The 23,685-nt window shown below is 42.2% G+C and overlaps 2 protein-coding genes across 14 annotated transcripts; both read right to left on the bottom strand.

Moving 5' to 3' along the window:
* Positions 1 to 429: 429 nt before the first annotated feature.
* LOC308370674 (heterogeneous nuclear ribonucleoprotein L-like) lies at positions 430 to 9,480 on the bottom strand. Of its 11 annotated transcripts, none has more exons than XM_080845366.1 (14): positions 9,358 to 9,480; positions 8,290 to 8,408; positions 7,939 to 8,176; positions 7,768 to 7,853; positions 7,445 to 7,541; positions 7,252 to 7,324; positions 3,577 to 3,612; positions 3,161 to 3,229; positions 2,586 to 2,887; positions 2,382 to 2,503; positions 2,031 to 2,232; positions 1,879 to 1,951; positions 1,540 to 1,665; positions 430 to 898 (listed from the first exon to the last, which is right to left on the bottom strand). In XM_080845366.1, the coding sequence occupies exons 1-14, from the start codon at positions 9,430 to 9,432 to the stop codon at positions 828 to 830; spliced, it is 1,689 nt and encodes a 562-aa protein (XP_080701492.1). In that variant the 5' UTR covers positions 9,433 to 9,480; the 3' UTR covers positions 430 to 827. The 11 variants fall into 11 exon arrangements, with proteins under 11 accessions (XP_080701492.1, XP_080701495.1, XP_080701497.1 ...); XM_080845369.1 differs by having other exon boundaries at positions 430 to 886; XM_080845371.1 differs by having other exon boundaries at positions 1,540 to 1,647.
* A 1,484-nt stretch (positions 9,481 to 10,964) lies between these two features.
* Positions 10,965 to 16,683, bottom strand: srsf7a (serine and arginine rich splicing factor 7a). Of its 3 annotated transcripts, XR_013968768.1 has the most exons (9): positions 16,561 to 16,683; positions 15,274 to 15,504; positions 14,847 to 15,029; positions 14,227 to 14,310; positions 14,085 to 14,123; positions 13,707 to 13,751; positions 13,418 to 13,588; positions 12,194 to 12,651; positions 10,965 to 11,413 (listed from the first exon to the last, which is right to left on the bottom strand). XR_013968768.1 is itself a non-coding variant. In XM_080844435.1 (8 exons), exons 2-8 carry the CDS (start codon positions 15,495 to 15,497, stop codon positions 12,579 to 12,581), a joined length of 819 nt encoding a protein of 272 aa, XP_080700561.1. In that variant the 5' UTR covers positions 15,498 to 15,504; positions 16,561 to 16,683; the 3' UTR covers positions 10,965 to 12,578. The 3 variants fall into 3 exon arrangements, 2 of the variants coding, with proteins under 2 accessions (XP_080700561.1, XP_080700562.1); XM_080844435.1 differs by having other exon boundaries at positions 10,965 to 12,651; XM_080844436.1 differs by lacking the exon at positions 12,194 to 12,651.
* Positions 16,684 to 23,685: the final 7,002 nt, after the last annotated feature.

Raw genomic sequence — 23,685 nt, 5'->3', positions numbered from 1 at the left:
ACGCTCTACACTGACCTAGGTAACGGGCACAGGCAGCACAAGCATTGCCAGTTTGGATTGATCTGTTAGGCTACCCGCAGCTCGCTAGTGTCAACAGTAGTTTCACTTCAGCCAGGCGGTCTGGGTAACATTTAGCGGGCAGGTAGCCAAGCCCATCACTTCCGGAATAAAACTTTATTTCAAGATTTATTTTAACAATAATTGTATTTCCACAATATTTCAAGAAAGGTTATTTGGAACGAAAAATAACGTTATTAACCGGTTACTTAAAATTGAAAATATTGTTTTCACTCCGGAACAGCTGAAATGGTTTTTGTTCCCGTTTTCGATTACGTTCATCACAAAATTTCGTTCTTTACCGGTTTTCGTTTTCGTTCTTTGAACCGTTTCTAATCCCTGACACCAACAGAAAGCACCGCTGACAAGGACTCCAATTAATTACTCATCAATTTTATTGAGAACAAAACACAAGATGCAGTCTCCTTATAAAGTGTGAACCTCTGGCAGGTGCTAAAACACATAACACAAAACCATACTGATGGAAAGCAGTAAAAAAGAAAAGAAAAATACTGGTACAAAAGCTTATCCCCATCTTAAGTAAAAACATTTCCTTATTCATGTTGGTCAGTCATTCTCATAGAACTCTCAAAGGATACATGAATAAATCTTGAAACAATATGAAGACAACTCAATATGACCGCAGACACAAAAACACTAACAACTGCCTGTTGCACACAAGAGGGTAAAATGCAGGTGAAGTCGAGCAGTGATTTTAGTAGTTTGTGGCTGTTCATCCTGCAGACAGGTGGTGCTCCTCCTCCTCCTCCTCAGTTGGCGTGCTGTGCAGTGGAGAAGCACAGCTTCAGCGTGTAGGGGTAAGGGCCGTCTGGGGTGGAAACAGGAATAATAAATCAAGCCCAGATTAAAAAGAGTCCCAGAAACGCACACACTTAACCAACAGGAACATGAGCATTTTGTACAAACTGACCAAATTGAAGACTAATAAATGGTGACTGAACCATCATTTATAGTTCGCTACATATGGAGCAGAGATTACCCAGACAATGAACCAGGAAAAATTGAAATGTCAGGTTCTCAAGAACTATCAAAGTGTCAAGATGCCAAAATGATCCACTGCAGTGATTTTACTCATATGAACATATTGACATGTTAAAGCTGGGTTCATGTAAGGGAGGGAGAAAACTCCACACTGAATTCAGAGAGATTTGCCTAGGAAGCCTTGGCCAATGTCATACCATGCCCATTCTTCCAGACAGAAACCTTTCAAACATTCATACTCCAAACCTGACTTCCAAGTCAGCCGGAGACAAATTGATGTAAATGTGGACTATAAGCACATCTATAATTAATGCTAACAAGTCTACGGATATCAGCTTTTCCTCAGAAACCCAGCTCTAACTCTTTCCACCCTACTTTGAGTCCTACCTTTAGTTTTACATTAAGGAATGGCATTTATCATTCCCACCCACAGCCATTTGACAAGCATCTAAACATTTTTCATGAATAATAGCTACTCACTAGGGTTCTGCATCTGGTAATGGTTCATCATGGCTAGCGCCTCCATAGCATCGTTAATGGACTCCCACTCTAGCAGGCCTGAGGCACTGCGCTCTCCAGGAGTTCCATCTGCCAGATGCACAAAAGCTGGAGAATTAGTCAGATAGGCACAAGGATAAAGGGCAAAAAGACATCAATAATTATACTAATATCAATTAATACTAATTTCTGCAAGTGTATTCAGTAATTTCACTTCTTACTTCATTCTCATGTTGCACTTATTATTCTGATCAAAAGCAGATATGTTAAGGCATGCAGACAAATAACACTCAAAAGCAAAATCAGGGAAGAAGAACTTACTCTTTCCTGTGAAAAGCTTGACATTTGAGGGGCTCTTGATCCCCAGCTCCTCACAAATCTGAAATGGGAAATTCTAAATTATACACAAAAATAAGGATAACCCAGTTGAAAAGTCTGTTTTATGTCCACACTCTGAAGTACATTAGACCAACCTGGCTGAATATTTCTGGAGTGGCCTCTGGCTGGGCATTGAAGAAGTGCAGAACGTTGCTAGGGTGTTGGATGCGATTCTTAGCTGCCTGTTCCGGCGAGTTGAAGCGGTTGTTCCTGCTGCCATGGAAATCCTTGAAGCTGTTGGAGCCATCATCTAGTGTGTAGGACTGGCCCAGCATGATTGCTTGCTGCTTGGACACACTGAAGGAAACAAACAGTAGAAGAGGACTGAGTCACACTGGAACAGTATTCACATGATCAGTAACTTGCGCATACTACACTGGCCCACTGTAGACCTGTTTAGGTATAAACATATTCAGAACAAAATCTATGCGTAGGAGATCTCTTACCAGACATTGAGCTTCTGGTTGAAGAGGAAGTTGTTGTTGAGGTGAGAAATGGCTCGGTCAACAGCATAGCAATCTCCCATCTCCACCATGCATGCTCCAGGCTTGCTCTTCATGAATTTAACCTATGTGTGGGGGGTGGGCCATTAATTAAGGTGTTCCATTTCTCTGCACACAGACATACTTGACCAAAATCTGAAAACGTACCCGCTCCACATTGCCGTACAGACAGAAGATGTTGAACACCCTGTCTGCATTCATCTTTGTGGGGTCCAGACCATACACCATGACCACTGGAGACTCCGCATGGGGGCTGTACTCCCCGGGGGGTGGGGGGGGAGGGCCATACTGCCCTCCTCCATAGCGCTGGTTTGGCCCACTTCCACGCGGTCCCCCCATGGGAGGGCCTGGGCGACGCCCCTCGTAGTAGCCATCGTCATGGTAGCCTCCGTGGTAAGCTTGTGGGCCACCTGCAGCAGACAAATCCCCGCGGTCGTGATGAGAATGAACTATAAAAATGTTTATAAAAAGAATTTACAATGGGACATCTGCACTATAGTTTATTTTGTGTATGGGGTAGAACAACAAAAAAGCCTGCAGTTCCAAAAAGCTTCTCTGTGTGACATTAACACAGCCTTCAAATACTGCCACTATGCTCAGTGGATCAAATTGTCACGTTAAAAAAAAACCGATCAATTCCTGTTTCTAAGCTTCACAAGGCCTGCGCCAATGGTGGTTGTGTTCAAGAGGAGAGGAGAGGAGAGGAGAGGAGAGATCCTTACCGTACTCTGGAGGGTGGTCTCCCAGCAGTGCAGGCTGTCTGGCACGCTTGTTGGGGTTAGCATTCACATCTGAGAGGACCAAGAAAGACATGAACAGAGTGAGGATGAATAGGCTGAAGACCGATACAGTAAGAAACTGGTCCAGTTATATGGCCTGGTACAGGCCTAGCTTAACCCTGAAGAAATAAGATACATTGGGAGAAAAAGAGGCACCACAGAAAAGGGAGCACTAATAGAAGAATAAGACCCTTCAAGCCCGCGACTAAGCAAACTGTACATAATTTTTACAAAACATGAATGCATGTCCCCCAGTCCCCCACAGCTAATCCATGCTATGGATGTTCATTAGATATGATCTTTACTAGAATGTAGTTGAAGAGGATTGAGAGGAAAGAGCGCCAAGCATGTATACACACCTTGAGCATTGTTCCCATTGCCCTCTGCATCAGCATCTGCATAGGTACACACATGGCAAATAATCAAACACAGGCCAGGTAACACACATTAAAATGTCCATTACATTTCATGGGTGTCTTGACAACAGATTATATGCTTTTAAACTATTTTATTAGGTCTTGGCCATGGTCAGATGAGGAAAAGAAAACCATAGTTAGACAGCATAACTTTGAACAAGTCAGCGCCGTAAATGTCCCAATGGAACATGGCAACGAAGTACGAGTCCACAGACTGACAAACCCGATTTAGATCAGGACTGGGTTTCCCGATAAGTGTCTCTTGGTGTTTAATAAAGATTTGACAGGTATAACCTACTACGGTTTACTTTTCTACACGCAATTCCAAACCATCTCTTGAGGTCCTGGAACCTTCCTACATAGAGACTGGAGCCATGTTTCTGGCATCCTTTAAGGTCCTTCACGCAGTTTTGAGTGCACGTGAGATGATTATGACTGATTATAGCGCATTGTGATCATTATCAAAATTAGAAATAACTATGCCAGTCAAAATTTGAAAAGTTGCCAAATAAGGATGGCTGTGGGCTAGATCTTACTCAAATATCTATTTTCTCAAAAGGATTCAAAATTAACTGGCAATTCATGTTTTACCAGTTCTCTCTTATTTAGGCAACACATATCTTGGTCTTGAGTCACAGTCAGTGCACACATCTAGACACAAGCTACATTTTTAGGCTCCAGAACATTTATTCGATCTGAAACCTGTTCAATATTCACTACACCCATTAGATTTGATTAGAACTGCCTCCTTAGAAAACTCCAGAGGAGTTGGTTACTCGTCAGCTGCCACTGATAAGCAATTCTACAAAGGGTTTTGAGTTAAGGCGGTGTTCCATCTTATTTGGACACAGGAGTACGTTAACCAACTGGTTATTGTGCGAAACCGTATTGCAGAAGACAGATTTATCACAGTTCAGTTTCACATTGGTAATCTTCAAACAAAAAACAGTGAATAAAAAAAAAAAACATTTTTCCAAGACAACAGAAGCTTGTGGTTACTTACAGAACACACTTAAGAGGAGAGAAGGCCAATGCTGGTAGCGTGCGCAGAAAATTCACACTAGCAGCCTCCTTTTCCCCCATCCTCTCCCTTTTCCAATTTCATCCATCCTTTCCAGGTCCTCCAGTCCATCCACTCCTTTCTTCCGCCGCCACCAAGTGACTGACTACTCATTTCCATTTTGCCACTGCAGCTGATGCCCGTGTTCTCCAACCAGAGATCCTTTTAGCGCACTTTGCTTGCTTGCGTCACACGTGGAGCATAAAGCTGGCACTTTGCACATTTCAGACAGACTGCCGTCCACACTAGCCACACAATGCCCAACCTGCATCATACGGAAGGTGTTACTCAGGCCTCATCAAAGACTTATGGGAAAAGGTGAGGGGGAAAAAGAGGGGAAAAAAAGGAAAACATCCACACAAGAGCTGCACTATGAAAGGAGAGAGCGGTGGAGAAAAGTAGCCAGAGCAAAGACAGATGAGGGAGGGACAGGAGGAAGGAAAGAAGAAAAAAAAACAACACACACACCTGCTTCCCAGCAGACATACCGCAGAGCATTAGAGGAAACAGAAAGGGCATGTGGTCTGTCTGCATGTCAGTGCGTATGCTTGTTGGCATGTTTGCAATGTCTTCGTGGCCTTTGTTTTGTAAGACTCCTTCCAGTGTGTTGCATTTAGTGCTACAGGTCAGTGGTGTGCACAAGCGGCAGGAGCACTCGAGGCAGTTTTAGGTGATGTGTTGGCATGTTGTTTGTGAAACACACGTGTTCTGCGCGCTATGGTGGGCATCGCGGGCATGTTTGTCTGTAGGCGTCATCAGTTTGGTGTTGTGTGGACTTGGTCCCCATAGTTGCCATAGAGATGTCTGTTTGCATCAGGTGTGCCTTCCCCTTCTGAAGGTGTGTCAAACGGGTCCCTCTGACGCCAGTGAGCTCAAGACTCACAATTAAAGTTATGTCTCAAGTGGCGCATGTCTTGGTTACGTCGCAACCGCTGGGAGGGCGTGGATAGCATAACTTAATGCCAAGCGTACCAGCGGCCCAGATGCCCAGGGAAGCATATGTTGTGCCATGAAAAAAAAGAGTAGGATGTCTTCGTGGCGTAGGATCTGTGCGGTGGTAGTACAATAGAAGTATGTGTCGAGTGATCATCATGTCTGCATGTCGGGTTCTTGCAGTTTCTTTGAACCCCTCCCACCGCATTCAGGGTATAAGTGTGGCAGAAAGTGGAAATGTCCTTGGAGAATTGGTGGTGGGCGTGGTGATGGTGGTGTCAGGAATGGTACTGAGAAACAGCTGTGTGTCTTCAATTGCGAACGGACAAATGTATTGATTCCATGTGTTCCAAGTGCATTGGGTTGAGGCAGTTGATTTTTCAGAGTATAAAAAGGATATTCAGATTGGCCCTATAAAGTGTGCAAGGAGCAACCATCCATGACGGTGGGCCAATGCACACGGTCAAGACGAGTTAAATCTATCTTGCAAAGCATGACAGGGCTGAATTTAGACACCAAAGCCAAGTTGAAATGGCTGGTTTCTGAAACTGTACCTTGAATCAGTAACAGTGTGGGGAGGAAATGGCGGTATGATCTCAAACCTCCCAAATGTACCACACACTGCCATCAAGGGTCTACTGTTGAAAGTCTATTTGAAATTATTCTATAGATAAATCGCTACTTGCTCATACTAATTACAGGATGCCATGTAATTGAGGCTTTAGATTAAAAAAAATGTAGCATTCCATTCCTCCACAAATAACTAACACTTAACAGACATTACCTTTAGCATCTAAGACTAGACTTTAGCGATTAAAAACAGCATGTGGGCTTGTGCCCGTGACCACAGCCTGTCTTTGCCTAGTTGTAGATGACAGTGACTCACTAGCACCTCTTGAGGTACAAAGTGGTATTATGGGGCTCTAACTGATTGGCCTGCTTAACCTGGGCAACGCAATGAATAGGTGTTGTCATGTCAAAACGTTGTTTTTTCACCTTCTGTTGCCATTTGTAGTTCATTTTTCAATGTTTTTAACTATAATTCTAATATACAGCATCTTTAACCTCAATCCTATCCAAAAACCTAGAATCAACAACATTAAAAATAAAGTTCTTACTAAATTGTCAAACTATTTGCAATACATCAAAATTCCAACACTTCACTTCTTGCAATGCAAGTGTGTACTTAGTGTTAATTCAGCCCTTGAATACTTTGAAGAATAGTCTTATTGGTATACATAGCCAAGCCAACCAAGAAGGCACAATAAGCTTGGAAAGTATCTTCCTTGTCTATGGATAAATAAACCATAATAAAGTTGCTCCTTGCACTCCTTAGATGTGTCTGGATGCTTGGAGAGGGGGCTGATCACCAGTGATGACCACATACTAAGAAACCATCAATGCTTTTGTGATCAGCTTCCACACTCACCATGGCTCAATGTGTAGAAATGGATGTAAAGACATGTCCCAAGAGAAAGCCAGAACATATACTAGATGAATACATGAACTACCCCAGAGGTCTGCCACCTCACCAAACCCACCCTCCATGTAATCCACTTAATCTACACAGTGGCAGTACGGGCGCTGGATAGTGTCAGAATAGACTGACTGGCGGTTTGTTTTACCTTGGCCGCTCAAAGTGGGGTTGGTATAGTCCCAGGTGTCCTGATCATTCTTGAAAACATTCAGGCGGGTTGGCTACGGGGAGACAAATGGAAAGAAATGGGGAGAAGACAATGAATCACGTCACATCACAGTTTAAACATGAATCAATATGACTTGTAGTTTGCAGTGTGATCTGGGGCACACGCCTCTCACCTTTGCATACTCAATCTTCAATGTGCAACAACCAGAGTAAATATCAGCTCCATTGAGAGAGGCCTTGGCCCTCTGAGCACTCTGAACGGAGTCGAACGTGTTCTGAATTAAGGAAGACAACCATATACCAAGAGGAAACATCTTGTACACCAGCTGGACAGTCCTCCCTGCATACATACCATTCCTGCCATTAAAATAACTCAAACGTAACATCAGAGTTTGGTCTTACAAGGAATGAACATCTACATGACCATGAATATAATAAGAGCCTTATCTAAATGCATGGCTTATTTTGTACAAATTCCCATATTTTAAAAGGATATTCCACCATGGCCTGTACACCATTTTTCCGGAAGATAACAATCCTCTGAACTGGACCGCAATTGTTGCAAATTGTGTACAGCACATCCTGCAGGGAAGACACAGAATTCAATTACACACGTGCCTTACAATTTCAGTGCAGCAACAAGTAACAGAATTGTTGTTAAACTTACGGTTGTGATGGGATAAATGGGATTCATGATGGTAAGCAAGAGAACCAGGTTGACGCTCCGTGAATCGTCTGCGTCACTTGGGCGAGATATTTTCTGACTGGTGGAATAGTTGATGAAGGCAGGATTGCCAGCTATGTAGATTTGGTTGTCATTCGCATACGTCACGGCATTGCAAGACCCGCTCATGTCCTCATACTCAACCAGGGCCTGGCGCTTTTTAGGCATCACAACCACGTAGCTGCACGAAAAAGGGAAACGCCCATGGCCTATTTAGTAAAGACTAGTACTGTTATGTGTTTACAACATTGGCTACGCAAGCATGTGCTGTACAGTAACAATACGAAAAATTACCTGATTGGGCCGAACTCCTGTAAGGCCTCCACGAGGTCTGCTTCCGTGACGCCATCGATGAGCCCCCGTACGTGAATAACTACGGAGGGCAGCGTCTTGTGAGGGTCCTCGTAGCCCTCCTATGACAAAAGGAAAGGTTTTAACTCAAACATATCGGTTTCTATTTTCATCACGTCGAAGTTGTTTGTTGGTTATACATTGGTTGTATCATAAATAACATGGTACCGGTACGTAACGGGGGTAAAACTCGGCAAAGCTTGGGTAACCAACGTGACACGGGTTGCAGACAAAAGACCGCTTAGCCTTGGCCACGCTTGATCAAAGAAACCGGCTCTACATTAAATATAATTTCGAATCGGCTAGGTAACAATGTACTGTTTTAAGTCAAATTCGTGTTGATTAACACTGAAGGATATGTAACGTTTTTGTCAAACTGCCCCATTAGATATATTGTTAGACAAAGCTAATGCTAGCCAACTAGCTGTAATCAATGTACTGATACGATTGGCCTGCTGGATTAATAAACTAGCGGTCTGAAGCTCCAATCCGCCGTTAACAACTTTTTCATCGGACATGGTAAATACCTTATGCTAAAATTAACATTATTTGTGAACTTATTGTAATATTACGAAAGTATGGTTTCCTTTCGATGACTAGATGGCTAAGTCAACCAAACGTGGCCCGATTTCTGACCAGGTCATTCATTCAACAAACAATACGTTAGCAAATGCCGGCTAAGTTTCGATACATTCATGGCGCTCTACCATCAAACATTCTTCGATTTAACTGTAATATTTTGACCTCTACAAATGATGCACGATGCATCCAATACTATGAAATCCCTTTTAGTGTACATCATTTGAATAAAGCACAACATTTAAGCGCGCCTTCCTCGCCGACATTACCCCTCCTGCTAGCTAACTTCCTAGCTAGCAATGCGGTAACGTTTGTCGCATCTTACACTGCGGGTAGCGTAAGTCTTCTGAAACGTTCTAGTTTTAAATGCAGAATTAAAAACGGGAGGAAAAGTATATATTGATCACAGATGTAAACAGATTGTGTTCTTACCATTCCGTCGTTCTCGGTTTTTTGCCTTTTAGTCGCTCTGCCGCCTTCGCTGTAGTAACGACCTGTCGCAGCCATCTTGTCCCCGTTATGCTAGCTAAATACAATACACGCACTCTGGTAACGAAATGGACGAACGGTGAAACAGATCTTCTAACCACTCCCTCTACTGACAACACCTACGTCCAATTGGTCCACTCGCGTATCTCTTTGAATAGCCTTAGTTTCTAACCAATTAAAATTAAACAACGCAACCAGTACAAACCCTTTAAACTAAAGGCAGACATGTTGAGATTACATTTTGACCTTCACTGAAATGTACTGTACTGTTTGGGTGCAGCCAACTGTGCTTTAAAAACTGCATCACCATTCTGCTTCGCGGTTGTTATTTTAACCTCGGAATCCCACAACCTGCACTCATCTTCCATTCTGTCTTTTAATGATGAAAATGCAATTTGTGTACTCATCCAGATCTTTAACAACTCTATTTTTTTGCATTACTTTAAGAAGTGAATTTTAGTGTGCCATGCCTTCCGCGGACTGGGAACCCGAAATACAAAACAACAGATTTACTCTACTTGTGTCGATCACTTACCTCTCATGTCATTTCGTAATTCATCTTGATGAAAGTTGTGCAAAAAGGAGGCTATACTCACTTACTTTGTCTAAATAAGACGTGACACATGGGCGACAATCTGAAAGCATTTTTGTCTTTTACCTTTGTGCAATAACTCAAATAACGCATCAAAAGGTAATTTCCAATGGTTGGTGTTTGGACAATTTATTTTAAGGTAGGCCTATAGAAATAGAAAAGTTAAACAGTAGGCTAGTTGATCTGTTGCAGTCAAACGTAACCTATTCAGGCACTGACATTCTACTGTTGTACTTCATATAGAATAGATAGTTGGAGTCTTCCTCGACACTATCCCAGGAAATCAGTTGCGAAAATATCTGTCTTGTCTCCAACGCTTTTAGTCCAAAGAGGTCAGGTCTCAAGAAGGATTCTGCCTAAAGAGGCCTACGCAGGCTGAATATGCTACCAACAGACTACTAATTATACCAAACGGGTGGCTGAGATGAGCGCTGAAAATACAATCAATAATTCCCTGAATCGTGAATTACACTCTTCGGCCAAAAAGGAGATAGATTTTACCATGTGATATAAATTGTCTTATACCGGCATGAATTTACCTTGACTATGGTAGGTGTAATTTGTTAACAGTGTACCCCTACAACTTTGTATCTCCCATTGGCTACAATGTTTTGGTTTTCTTACATTCTCAGTGAATATTCATGAAGAGCTCTAAAAGAGAAAACTAGGTATACCACACACGAAGTGATCAGACCAAAAAAACATTAACCTTTGCTCTGCAAAACAGGTGTCCGAACAAAATATCCACATCCTTGAGATAACTTAATCACATACATATTTATTTGGCCAAGTCATATATGTGGGTTGTTTAACAGTATATTTTGGTAATGGATAGACTATAAATTGAGGAAAGCATGACATGTTTAATCTCTTAACGGCCTACTTCGTTTTCTTCAATCAATCCAAACAAAAAAAACAGATACAGGTAATATGTAAGCAATATAAATAGGCTTGCAAGTCAGCAGTAATGGACTGATTTATTTCAAAACCATACTTAGCATCCAGCAAAAATAAAATGTTGAACACAGCCCTCTTTTTTGTTTCTTTAATTAAATAACATGTCATAAAAGAAAGGCTCAACAAATGTGGCATTTTGTAAAAATTCAATCTGGTAAAAACAAAATCACTGACCAAAGCCACTGTCCTTTTCATTCCAGACTTGTACACCATGAAAAAATGATTAGTAATTAATACTAGGTAGATCAGGACAATTGCGTGTTAACATGTGTATGTGGGTGAGACTAAACACAAACCACAGTCCTTAAAAAAAATCAAAAACAAAACAAAAAAGATTGGGGAAAAACAGAGGGAGATAGATAGATGGAATTTGGGTTAGGTTTCATCTGTTATCAGTCTGTTCCAGGGGTGGGGCTCTTTTTCGGGCTTGGAGAGCGTGAGCGGGAACGGCTGAAACAAACACAGAGAGGTGTTAATGCAGTTGGGAACACGTCAGCAGTCAATTCAATTAATGCACAGAAACCGCTCCAACCAGTACCCATTAGCATTCTCCAGGGGTGGGATGGACCTCAACCCTTCACTCCCAACTCCCCCGCCAATCACACATTTCCACAAACAAGACACCCAATCTAACCAAGCATAACCTTGTGTAATACTGTTATATAATCACAGGGACTGAAATAAACACTACACATATTATCCTATGCACCGAAACTACACAAAAACTGGGTTTGAAAAGTCATTGTAAATGGGCAGACTTGTGACTATGGGGTTAACCAACAAGTCTTCTCTTAGCAAAACTGAAAAAAGCAGGTACTGAAAATATGCTCAAAAGTAGTTACACAACCAAATAGGACAAGCTCATCATTATCAGAACTGTCAACCTTACAATATTGGAAAAAATCGGACACTATTGCCATATTAAACAGAGACCAGAGCACTCAGTAATTTATAACAACTAAACCCTCAATTACCAATTTAAAAAAGTTTGAATAATCTTGGTGCAGCTATGAAAACCTATCAATATGTGAGGCATAGATTGCAGGGACACCTCCAAAGTTATGCATGGATCAAGATGACCCTTTTTCTCTCTTACTCTCTCACTACTCACTCACACACACTCACTCACAGACAGGGCATGCTTTGAACAGTTGAACATATAAGGAGCACAAGTGGCTAAAGGTTCGGTTCGGATCAAGAATAACAGCGACTCTTGGGGGTTTTCTTTACCTTTGAAGACAGTGGCAGAAACAACATGAACAGAGAAGCGACGGATGCTAGAACTTGAAGACACACTTGGAGGGTCTTGAAGACTGATCTCTCGTCAGCTCTCCTTTCCCTCTTTCTCTCTCACACACACACCCTCAGAGAAGCTAAGCATTGAGGCCGCAGATTTGAAGGTGTGGGGGGGCCATTACTGGCCGACTGAGCTCTCTCTCAGCGTAGCACTGGTTTGCAGTAGATGTGGTTGTCGGTAGTTGTAGTGCATGGATTTCTGGGAAGGAATGGTGTAGTTGGAACTGTGTGTGTGTGCAGATGGGAGCGTCTTGGTCAGATCGTGCGTCGGACGACCTCATGAAACCACCATGGCGGGGGTTGATCTCAGGGCATTTTCTCACCCTCCCGAAGGACGTTTTACACAGCAAGGATGAACCCTGGTCAATGCACGAGCCGTCGACTCCCACACTCTTTAGAAAAAAAAAGGGAACAGCCTGGAGCAATTGGTCAACGGAGTATGATCACGAGCCGATTTTCTCTATGGATTTAGGGGTGGGGGGGTTCCCTGATGCACCCTGTGGCTAATCAAAATGAGGATGGATCTGAGGGGAAGAGAAGAGAAGCCCACGCCCCCCCCCCCCCCCTGGCCCCTTTATAGCCCCTACACCCAACTAGTGTCTCTGGGAGTCTAAGCTGTGTTTGCCTTTGTAGCTAAGCAGTCATTCTAAGCTTTTATTAATACATGTGTATATATATATATATTAAAAATAAAAAAATCTTGGGGAACTGTAAGACCTTCTGAAGGGAAAAGATTACCATCATCCCTAACTAACCCTTGCTTTCCCCATCCTACACCAGACCTGCACCCATTTCCATCGAAGGACGTCCATCATGTGTAGCTTGGTGCATTCTGGGATGTCAGCGAAGTTCCGGGGATGACTCATCTCTGCCACGTAGTCAAAGCCAACTGGAAAGCTTGCCTCAACTTATCCAAATAAGACTAACCTCACAGTGCAACCATTTAATCTAACATGAAGTAACAGTAATAGTCTATTTTTAATAGGAGTTGCTAAAGATGAAGATAATATGCAAAAGTAAACATGTACATTCAAATACTACTATTTATATTTTTCATTAAAACACTGAGCAAAAACACAGGGCCTATTCTTTGGAGGTCTCCTAATACATGGAAATTCCAGGCATTTCAGGGAACGGCAGGTTAGAAGTGATTCTTACCTGTCTCTCTTAGCACTGGGAGTGCGTGACCTGGATCGGGATCGGGATGCAGACCGACCACGTGGATGTGATGCGGACCGACCACGTGGACGTGACCCAGACCGTCCACGTGTACGTGATACAGACCGACCACGTGGATGTGACGAGGACCGTGAGCGAGATCGCGAACGACTGAGGCAAGTGAGGAGAGGGGGAAAAAAGAGAGAAAAAAACTGAACATGTGAGCATCCATCTTGGTTTGCTTCAGTCATAGGCCCTTGTGTGTCTGCCTCCAGTGATTACTGCTTACCCTCGCGCAGGAGTCCTAGACTTAGACCGGGCTGGAGAGGCAGACCTTTAAAAGGGTTCAAGAAAGGGAACCAATTATGACATACTGAATTATTCAAACAAGAGTTGTGGAAGGGAGGAAGACAACAACACACATTAAACACCTGAAATACATTGTCTTAACACAAAACAAATGTTGACTTCACACAAGTACATTGGCCATTGATGGATTGCACTACAATTAGAAAACTAAGACAATAATGTTAACAGTGCAAACATGGGAGGCAAATACAAATACAAGCTAATTCCTTCCCTTGAAAGCGTGGCCTTTCTATTTAACCTGCTTGCAATACAATGTGTATAGAAGTCATCTATCTGACATTATATGATAGTGTCTTACCTGCTACGGCGCCTGGAGTAAGAGGGTGATCGGTACCTTCTGTAAGGGTGGAAAGAAATACAAAAATATATATTTTTTTTTAAGTCATCGATCCTTATCAGAAGATCACTAAGAAAAAGTGGCGGGTACAACAAGTGGTTACCTTTCATTGCTTCGATTGCTCCGACTGCAAGATCGTGAGTGGTACCGTCGTCCCCTAGACCTAGACCTGGATCTGGAATGGGACCTGGGAGGGGGAGACGAGAGGAAGTAATAAAAGGTATTAATCACATTGTGTTTTTTCTAGAAGTCCTGCGTGTGTATACCAATGTCCATGAAGTCTTGGAGGAGGGGAGACAGGACACTTCACTACCAGCTCTGGGCTTAACTGCACCCACTGCCTCATTTTGAAAATGTCTAAAACGGCAGCAAGGGCTGAGTGGGACTGAAGAGGAGAGATGTCAACCCCTATGGATGATGAGTCTCATTCTGCAAATGAAAATGAGACTCACACTCATGGGCGGGAGCTGGGATGTCCATTTCATGATGTCAGCATCAGCCTTGCGAGGTTTAGGATGATTTTAAACAGTAGATGGCGTGTTGAGCCATTTTCAAGCCAAACAATGGTTGTAATAAAAATGTGAATGGTCAATATTAGCACCTGCATTGATGTGTTTCATCACAGGTCATATCATTTAGTTTATAGCCAAAACAAACAAACAAAACAAAAACCCACTCTGTGCAGATACACTTTAAATTATGAAACTGAGGTTGACTTTTAACCTGCTTCGACGACTGCCTCCCCTTTTGCTGAAACGGTAACAGTCATAGGCATAGTGACCCCGATCACCACACTGGTAGCATCGATCCTGCGGATCAAAGGAGCGGCGGCCAGGTCGACCATAGCGAGACTTCCGGGACAAACCTGTGGACAGTTCGACGCGTATGCGTGACCCACAAAGCACTCTGGGAAGGGACAGATATGACAGCAAACAGGAAGAAGGGGTCAAGATCAGTGAGGTCACATGTCAACACATGCATTCCATAACATACTGCAGGCTTGCAAAAATCAACAGTGCAACTAAATGAATGTCAATACCGGTATATGATATTCCAATCACTCTCAAAGAATGGCATGTACAAGTGAGTGCCAACTTAAATCCCAAAAGCCCTTTAAACCCCCCAAAAACATAGGAATCAATTTCCATACTTTCCATCCATGCCCTTGCATGCATCCTCGGCGTCACGGGAGTCTTCATATTCCACAAACGCAAATCCTGGAGGGTTCCTGGCCACCCAGACGCTGCGCAGAGGACCATAGTAGCTGAACGCCCGCTCCAGTTCGCCTTTTGCAGCTCCATTACCCAAGTCTCCAACATAAACTTTACATTCCAAGTTCCGGGAGGAACTTCGAGATGATGAATAATACGACATCTTCCTCCTAAAAATGATAACACGTGATCAGGTCACTCGCAAATCAATACACACAACTTTCGCCTTTCCGACTAGTGCGCAATGTTTTACGTCTGTGAAATGAGAGAGAATACCAAGGGCTGGAATTTACACAGACCAGTTGTTTGAAATGGCGAACTTAAAGTTCGTGATATGGACTGGACAGCCTACAACCTAATAACTAATTTAACTTTAGCTAGTCAGCTACGATTCAATAACAAACGGTAACTCCTTCTATAGGCAATGCAGCCTAGGTATACATTATACAACGGTCAAAGCCAGTGAGAGTGCAGAGTCCACACAATTAAGTCAGGAGCAGGTTGGTTAACCATTAGGTCATCAATGCCTTATTTCTAGCAATATTATGGGTTACCTAATTCCCTTTGAAAGGCCAGAACCCTGCTAGCTTAGCTCCGTCGCTAACGTTAGCTTTTGACACACAAAAAACGCTATGCAACAAGCCAGCTGGCTGGTGTTCTTTTCGAGCGTATCAAATCACGAATGTTCTAATGATAACGTTATATCTAGAGGTTAGATTAGATGTTAACATAATACGCTAAAGTTACCAACCAGATAGTTAGCCAATGGATTTACGCAGGGCATCCAAGCCTCAAGGAAGCATGTTGACAGCAACATTCTGTCACATTATCTAGCTAACGTTAGCCTAGCTATCAACCCAAACACTGAACATGCTAGTAACAACAAATAAATCATCCTCATGCTCAACATGTCATCCCAATATTTAATGTGGTGTGATAAAAATATATTGTTTACAAATTTTCCATAAGAAAGGGAAATATTTTGATAGTAAGATTAACGTTAGTAGGCCCTTATACAAAGCATGACAGCGACATACACGGATTTACAAGCAGAGTTCATGTTCACTCGCTAGCTTTCGATAACTGAGCCAGGGTAGGGTGGCCAAGCCAGCTATCGCCCAAAACAAATCACACAATGGTCTTCTGCTCATGTACTTTTAAATTACCGATACCATTTTGATATCGTTAATAACGAATATTACACTGCCAGAACAATTAGCATTTACCGTTTTTACACCCAGTTCCGTGTTCAGCTGCTACCTTGCAGTTAATTACGGCGAGGGTACTGGAAATGTCGCACACTAAATCTTGCAGTGTGCAGCCAAGCAACCGCGCAAGCAGGACGACTCGTTCCCTCTTTACAGTTACATCTGCGCGCCACCGCAAATGCCAGGAAGTATGACCATAAATGGATACATGAGAGGATGAGATGAGGATGCACCCGATTCGTTTGACTACATTCACAGACACAGCATGCTGAAGTGGCTTAAATCGGATTTTCACTTATCTTTTCGGTACAATAGGCCCTAATACATGTGTCAATAGGCCCTAATACATGTGCCAATGTGATCAGATCAGTTTATCGTATCGTATTCGCGTGTAGGTGTGAACATTTTCAAGGGAAAGGCTCTTGTCGTTACGTGTTTACATGTGCAAAATGTGAACCGTTTACATTGCCTCGGGCATGCGCAAAGACCACGGAGATGTGCTCACACCTGGTTTGTTTACTAACAACATCAACGTGGATCCGCATCGTGCACAGGCAGTGTAGTGGCTTAAAGTTCCCTTCTTTCTATCAGCATATAGTTCTTAATATTTTCTTTGAATAACCACTCTCAGATGGAAAGAAAACGAGTCTACACTGGATGTGTTTCAACAACGGTAGAAAACTGTGTTTGCTCCGTCTTTTACTGAACTCATAATTATATGACAGTGGTATTAGTTACATTTTAGACACCCGAAATAACTTGCATGCGCAGCAATCCTGAGACGTGATTTTTAGTTTGCACATGAATACTAACGTCTTCTTTGATCCCAGGAAATTGGAGCACATAACCCATCTCCCTTACGGAGATATTGGCGAAAGTTGTTTTACCTAGGCTATTGCAAACGTCTAGTTTTGCAAACGTGTCTAGTTTTTGTGCAGTAGTGAATAGAGTCTCAGTCTACTACACCATAGCATATCATGTTTGTAGAAAATGATTAAGGTGCAACAAATGCCAATAAGCATATTTAAATTAAATGATTCACATTGCAAGTATAATGGTGCGGCTGGAGCAGATACAGGGAGGGACAACGGTGACGCAGTTTGGATGTAGCGACAAACATTTATGTGCTGTAACAAACAGTGTTAACCAGTATGTGAGTAACGTGGGTTTTATTAAAACATAGCGCTGGTAATGTGTAGCTATTTCATTCCGTTTATTAACCTTTCCGGCTGTCTGTACTAGCCAGCAGCAGACGTAAAGGAAAGGGAATTAACCCCGAAGTTAAAAACATGTAATCTACTTCGGCAGCGGAGCATTTTTCTCCCCCGCAATCTCTCTACAAACTTCCATATAGACGCGGGATCAGCAGAGGAAAATCTACTTTCCTTTTGGGAGAAACAAGGCCAGTCGTTCCCACGACTACAGCACCTTGCAAAACGAATTCTATGCATTCCAGCAACAAGTGCTGCGAGTGAGCGCTCCTTCAGTGCAGCAGGGCACGTTATAGAAGCCAGGCGCTCTCGCCTGAATCCTGACACTGTAGATGCTATTTTATTCCTGCATAGTGCTAAGACAAATTCTAAATAGAACGAAGGTTAGGCATATCAGCAGAGGTATATTTTGGTTACATTAGGATGGCTACGTTTATAGCTTGCGTTTTGGGCGCACCACAATGCCAAGAAGTTTGTTGCGACTGTAATGGCATATTTCATTGTGGGGGTGATTGATAGCTTAAGGCTTACGAGACACAGTGTTTTCCGATGTTTTACTGAGTCCTCTCTGTCTCTATCACACACACACACACTAACGGAAGCAAAAAAGGTTTAAATTAAGTGACGATCCCTCAAATGTCGCGTCTCCTTAAAGCGCCGCAAACCTGCAAGCTGTGAGTCAGCTGTCAGTAGGCCTATTGCCTTAACGTCTCGAAGATGAAACTGCCTGGGTTATTTTGTTTTTTGGGTCATCTCCCCCCAGTCACGCACTGCCTCCCCCATGACACATCGGCCTGATTTGACACGCCCTTTTCTGAGCCGAACGATCGTGGTAAACCACCTCTCTCGAAAGGCTCAGACGATCGGCGGAAAAACGAACAGTTCACATCTAGACCCCTTATACATGAGGCAATTGTAACACGTTCGCGAGTTTCTATCGGTGCAGACGCGATGTAAACGGTTTACATTGACACATGTATAAGGGGCTATTGTCAAAAGCTCCAATCCAATTACTCCAGATCTGGACCACCCCCGGATGTAGTGACTTCGTTTTATAAAAGTTGCATAGGCTAAGTGATGAGGATATATCCATTCATACATCCATCCATCATATTTCATTTGATACCACACATGATGGGTTTATACATGTGCATCTAGTTATTTTTTTTACGGTCAAAAAAGGGTGTGTGCTCATGGGTGCTAGACCAGCACCCATCATATTTTGAGTCTACAACCACTAAACTATCAATTTATGCAAAAACTAAAATTGCATTAGTACCTTATGTCTCACCTATCATGCAGGTTCTACCTGACTAATGCACAGTCCTGGCTCTTAAGTTTACTCCAAAAGGTCTGTGTTCACACAACACATATGTACGTCCATTTGTGTCTCCAAAGTGTAGTTTTGCTGTTGTGGACACATCTCTCAGTTCAAAAGCACAGTCACTCAATCTCAGTGTTTGAAATAATAGGCCTTTCTCTTTGCCGTGTGAATCTACAGCAAGACTGATATTTTATAGGTCTAGTCAGTGGTGAAGTTGTCCCTGGAGAAGTGGGTATACCCTTACTCTTTTTTAAGCAGCCCATACAGCACAGGATAAACGCCCTGTTTTGAGATGTGTACGCAATGTTCACTGAAAAATAAGTGGGTATACTCCGTATACCTGCGTCTACCCTGGACTACACCACTGGGTCTAGTCTACTGTCCTTTATCATAATTATCGATAGCTACCAACCTTCAAATATTGTGGCTGGTACATCATATTTCCATCGTTGGATAAAAGAAACAGAAAAAAATGGCATATGCTTAACACATAACATTAGTGATTATTAGTGCAGCCAGTAGGCTATAGCCACAGGTTTGCCTTTTCTGAGTGTAAAGTACTACACCACAAGTACACTGAAAAATAAGACTAGATTTTGCCCCTGTTATGAGTTTCTTCAAACATCAAAACATTTTATTTCTATAGTTAACTTCTGTTAGCCTGACGATGTCATACTCATAATTCTAGTCAGAATATGAGTCTGAGTCTGCCCCATTGAGTTGTGATTATGGGGCGTGTTTCAACGCACCAGGAAAGAAAATGCCTCTTCGCTCAATTGGATACCTAGAACCAGAGCCATAGAAAACAGAGTTGCGACACGCTTTGATGTCGCCGCTAGGGCTGTCACGTGGTTCATGCAAGCCTCACTAGTTCCTAAGAAACCGCAAACTGTCATTGACTTGTAGTGAGCTATTGCATGGTAAATATCATATCGTAAGCACACGTATGCTCTATGTAACGTATTTTAGTGTGTTATGCTTTTGAGCTGTGGTTAAACATGGGAAGTACTGCATTTATTACTTTTGAATAATAATAATAATACACGTTTGGAGGGAAAAGTTCGTGTTAGCTTGGCTAGGTTACTTACGTGAGTGGTGCTATCCTTACGTTCTGCATTTGCACTTAGATAAACAAGTTACCATCTAACTTGTACTGTTATTGGACTCTAAGCACTCTCAGCACTTTTGTTAAGTATCAGTTTTTCAAAAGTACTTTTTATCTTTATTACCAAGTTAAGTTATTTTGAAAGGACATGTAGGAGACTAAAGGCATTTCATTTTAGTTATTTTTGTAGGACATGCATCAGAACCATGGAGATTTTAATATGGAGCCATGTATCAGATCTATCAAACAGCCACTCATTATGACTGAATATATCAATACAGTCAATAGAACCAAATCTAACTCTACAAGCAACTTTTCACAGTTGCAATTTATGTCAGAACTGATGAGCTGGAATAATAATATGGACTGGAATAGACCAATACACAAGCAAACAAGATCTTTTATTAAAGTTCCATTCACACCCTTCTCATGCTTTTCATCTGTATTGATATAAATATAATAATAATAATGTCACCTGACAACAAAAAGTCTTATCACGGACTTATCACGTTAATTACCTCAAATGTTAATTACGTTAATTACCTCACATTAGCCTCCGTTACCAAGCTTTCAGTTAGGTCCATACATCCATTACATGTTTACATTAACATCATATGATATGGTTGGGGAGACATTTTTCCTGGTAGAAAACAGTACAGCCAATCAAAGTGCCAGGGCGGGCTTTATACAATGATCGACAGATGATGAACAGTAACGTAATCAACCACGTCACCAAAGAGCGCTCAGTTCAAGTTCGTGTTCAACAAACATGGCTGCCGCTGGAGAGCTAATATGTGTAGATTCTGCCATTGAGTCGGTTTTAGAAGAACTCGACAGCCCCTTAACTTTGAAAGAGGAACAAAGAAACGCAATCAAGGCATTTGTAGATCATAAAGATGTTTTTGCCGTCCTTCCTACGGGATCCGGTAAAAGTTTAATGAATACTCCATGAAATTGGTTGCGAAATGTAAAAGGTTATCGTGATTTTTATCCAGATAAACCGCAGCTCCTGGCAACTTGCGCTTGTTTGACACGTTTGACAGACCTCTGACGTCAGAGAGCTCCTCTATCAATATGGCGGCGACGAGTTTCGCCGAGGCATAGGGCTGACGGGGCGTTCACACTAGCCGCGAATTTTCGCAGGCGGTATTCCGCCTAGGGGGTCGTGGTCAGCAAAATCAGTTTGGCTGTCATGTAGTGAGTGTCAAGTAGCAAGTTCGGCTGCATTGCAGCGCTAATAGCATTTTAGCAGCTAGCTTCTTCATTCATCTTCAATCAAAGCTTTAGCAGCAAGCTAACATAACGGTTAGGAGCTTAATTTAAGACCTACAATATTCAGTTTGCCCTGACAATGTTCGTATAGTATATTCACAACAAACTGAGTCGATGTAGACATATAAAAGTCGTGTAAACACCTTTATTCACATAAAAATATTTCCAGTTAAACAGACTCCCTGGACCCAGGATTAGCAGCTAGCTTCTACATTGATCTTTAATGAAAGCGTTAGCACCAAGCTAACAATAACGGTCGAGAGCTTAATTTAAGACCTACAATATTCAGTTTGCCCTGACAGTGTTCGTATAGTTTATAAACAACAAACCGAGTAGATGTAGACATATAAAAGTCGTGTATACACCTGTATTCAGCTTGATTCACATCAAATATTTTCCGAAGCAGACCTCCAAGGCTCCGCCATTTTCTTTGAAATGTTTTGATTACACCCGCCCTTCTGCAGAACGGCGAGCTCCAATTCTGACACACGCCGAGCTGATTGGTTACCGCCTGGTACACATTTGCATAAAGTTAAAGGTTCGTCAACTTTGAAAGGCAGGCGGCGGCGAATCTGGGCTCAACAGGCGAACATCGTCTCCATTCATTCCCAATAGGGGCGGGACGAATTTCGTCTGTGTGTGAACGTACCGTGAAGCAGTGGAGGCGGCGTCTACCTATATGATGTCCCCAACGGCCGAAGAGCCAGACCGAACTTCCCGTCCAAATTTTTTTGTGGGCGGAGTTCGGGCTGGTATCCAGGCTAAACTTCTGTAGTTATAAAGGAAAAAATATATGCTAGATCACCAGAATTCCAAAACAAAATAGAAAAACTGGAACAGAGAGATATTGTACAGTATTGGAAATATTTATGGTGGTGGCACATAACAAGTAGGCCTAAGGTAGCATGCACGACACATCCTGAAAATATTGGCCTTTAACTTATTCTTGAAAATGTTAAGGCTTTTGCTATAATGGACAGAAATAGGTAGGCTATTTAATTTCACCACCAACCTGATAGAGATATTGCTAGAGAAAGTACAAACAACCGTCAGAAGAACAAAGTGGTCAAAAGAGGAGATAGATCTAATTGGTAGAATATGAATAGTTAGGTAGGCCTACCGATCCGGGGCCTGTCCTGTGTGCAAGAGTCCGATATTTTTTATTTAATTTTAGCAGCAACAAGAAGCAATTGAAGGTTAATGCTGCCATGTTAAGTAGCATGGTCAAATGCAAGGCAACACGACCTCGCAAGTGGGGCAAAGCTGTTCAGTAGGCTACTGAGGATCTTTGGGGTGGCCACGGACCTCTCACTCGCAAAATTCGCCAACAAAATACCTTTGATCTGCAACCGGCTGACCGTCCTCATTTCGTATGCGGTGGATAAGCCATGTTGAGAATGAGAATGAGAATGAACAGGGTTTTGGAAAATCTTTATAATAACACAGTCTGTGGTAAAAAAAAAACAACTGCTTGAGAGACCCAGCATTCGATTCTGTACAATAAAATGCAGACTTAAATGAGAATCAAAGTGACTCGAACTGAGCCTTAGCCTCGTTGCTTCAGGAGCATGGAAGAGAGTGACTGGATGTTGAACTAATGGCACCCAGAATCAAGGACTGCAAATTTGTGAATCTATTTCGAGACCCATCTCAGTGTGTAAAGTAGCCTATGTTCTTCCCCTGCTGCCACCCACAGTTATCTGTTGCCTCTCACCAGTTTAACAGTGGAACTGTATCAGGTAGGCTATGACAAACAGTGCAACCTTCATATTATGAATCCTTCATGACCTTATAATTTAAAAGGTCCTGTATAATGTTAAGTACTTAAAGAATAATTTTTAGCTGATGAACCTTTTTGGAAAAGGTTCTTAGCACACCTTTTTTATTTTAAGTTCTTTAAAGAACAATATTAAGTTAAATAACCATTTTCTGATGGTTCTTTGAGGCACCTTTGTGGTGTCTTTAAAGAACCATTTCCTTTAATCCAAAAAATAACCTTGGTCTTGTCTCGTTGGTTCTTCTCTGGCATCACTCTGAAGAACCATTTCTGAGTTAGCACCTTTATTTTTCTGTGTACAGTGACTATACACTGTAAAATGTTACCAGGGTTACAGGGGATACAATATTGAACTGATATAATTCACAATAAATCATCGTATTATTACTTTACAGACTGTAATAATCACAGTGTCATGTTGTAATGTAGACTTTACTGTGAAATCAATGTAAAC

This window comes from Sprattus sprattus (assembly GCF_963457725.1).
Source record: "Sprattus sprattus genome assembly, chromosome: 9".
NCBI classification, from domain to species: Eukaryota; Metazoa; Chordata; class Actinopteri; order Clupeiformes; family Clupeidae; genus Sprattus; species Sprattus sprattus.
The sequence above is the reverse complement of the archived record's forward strand: the minus strand, read 5'-3'. Positions and strand labels throughout refer to the sequence as shown.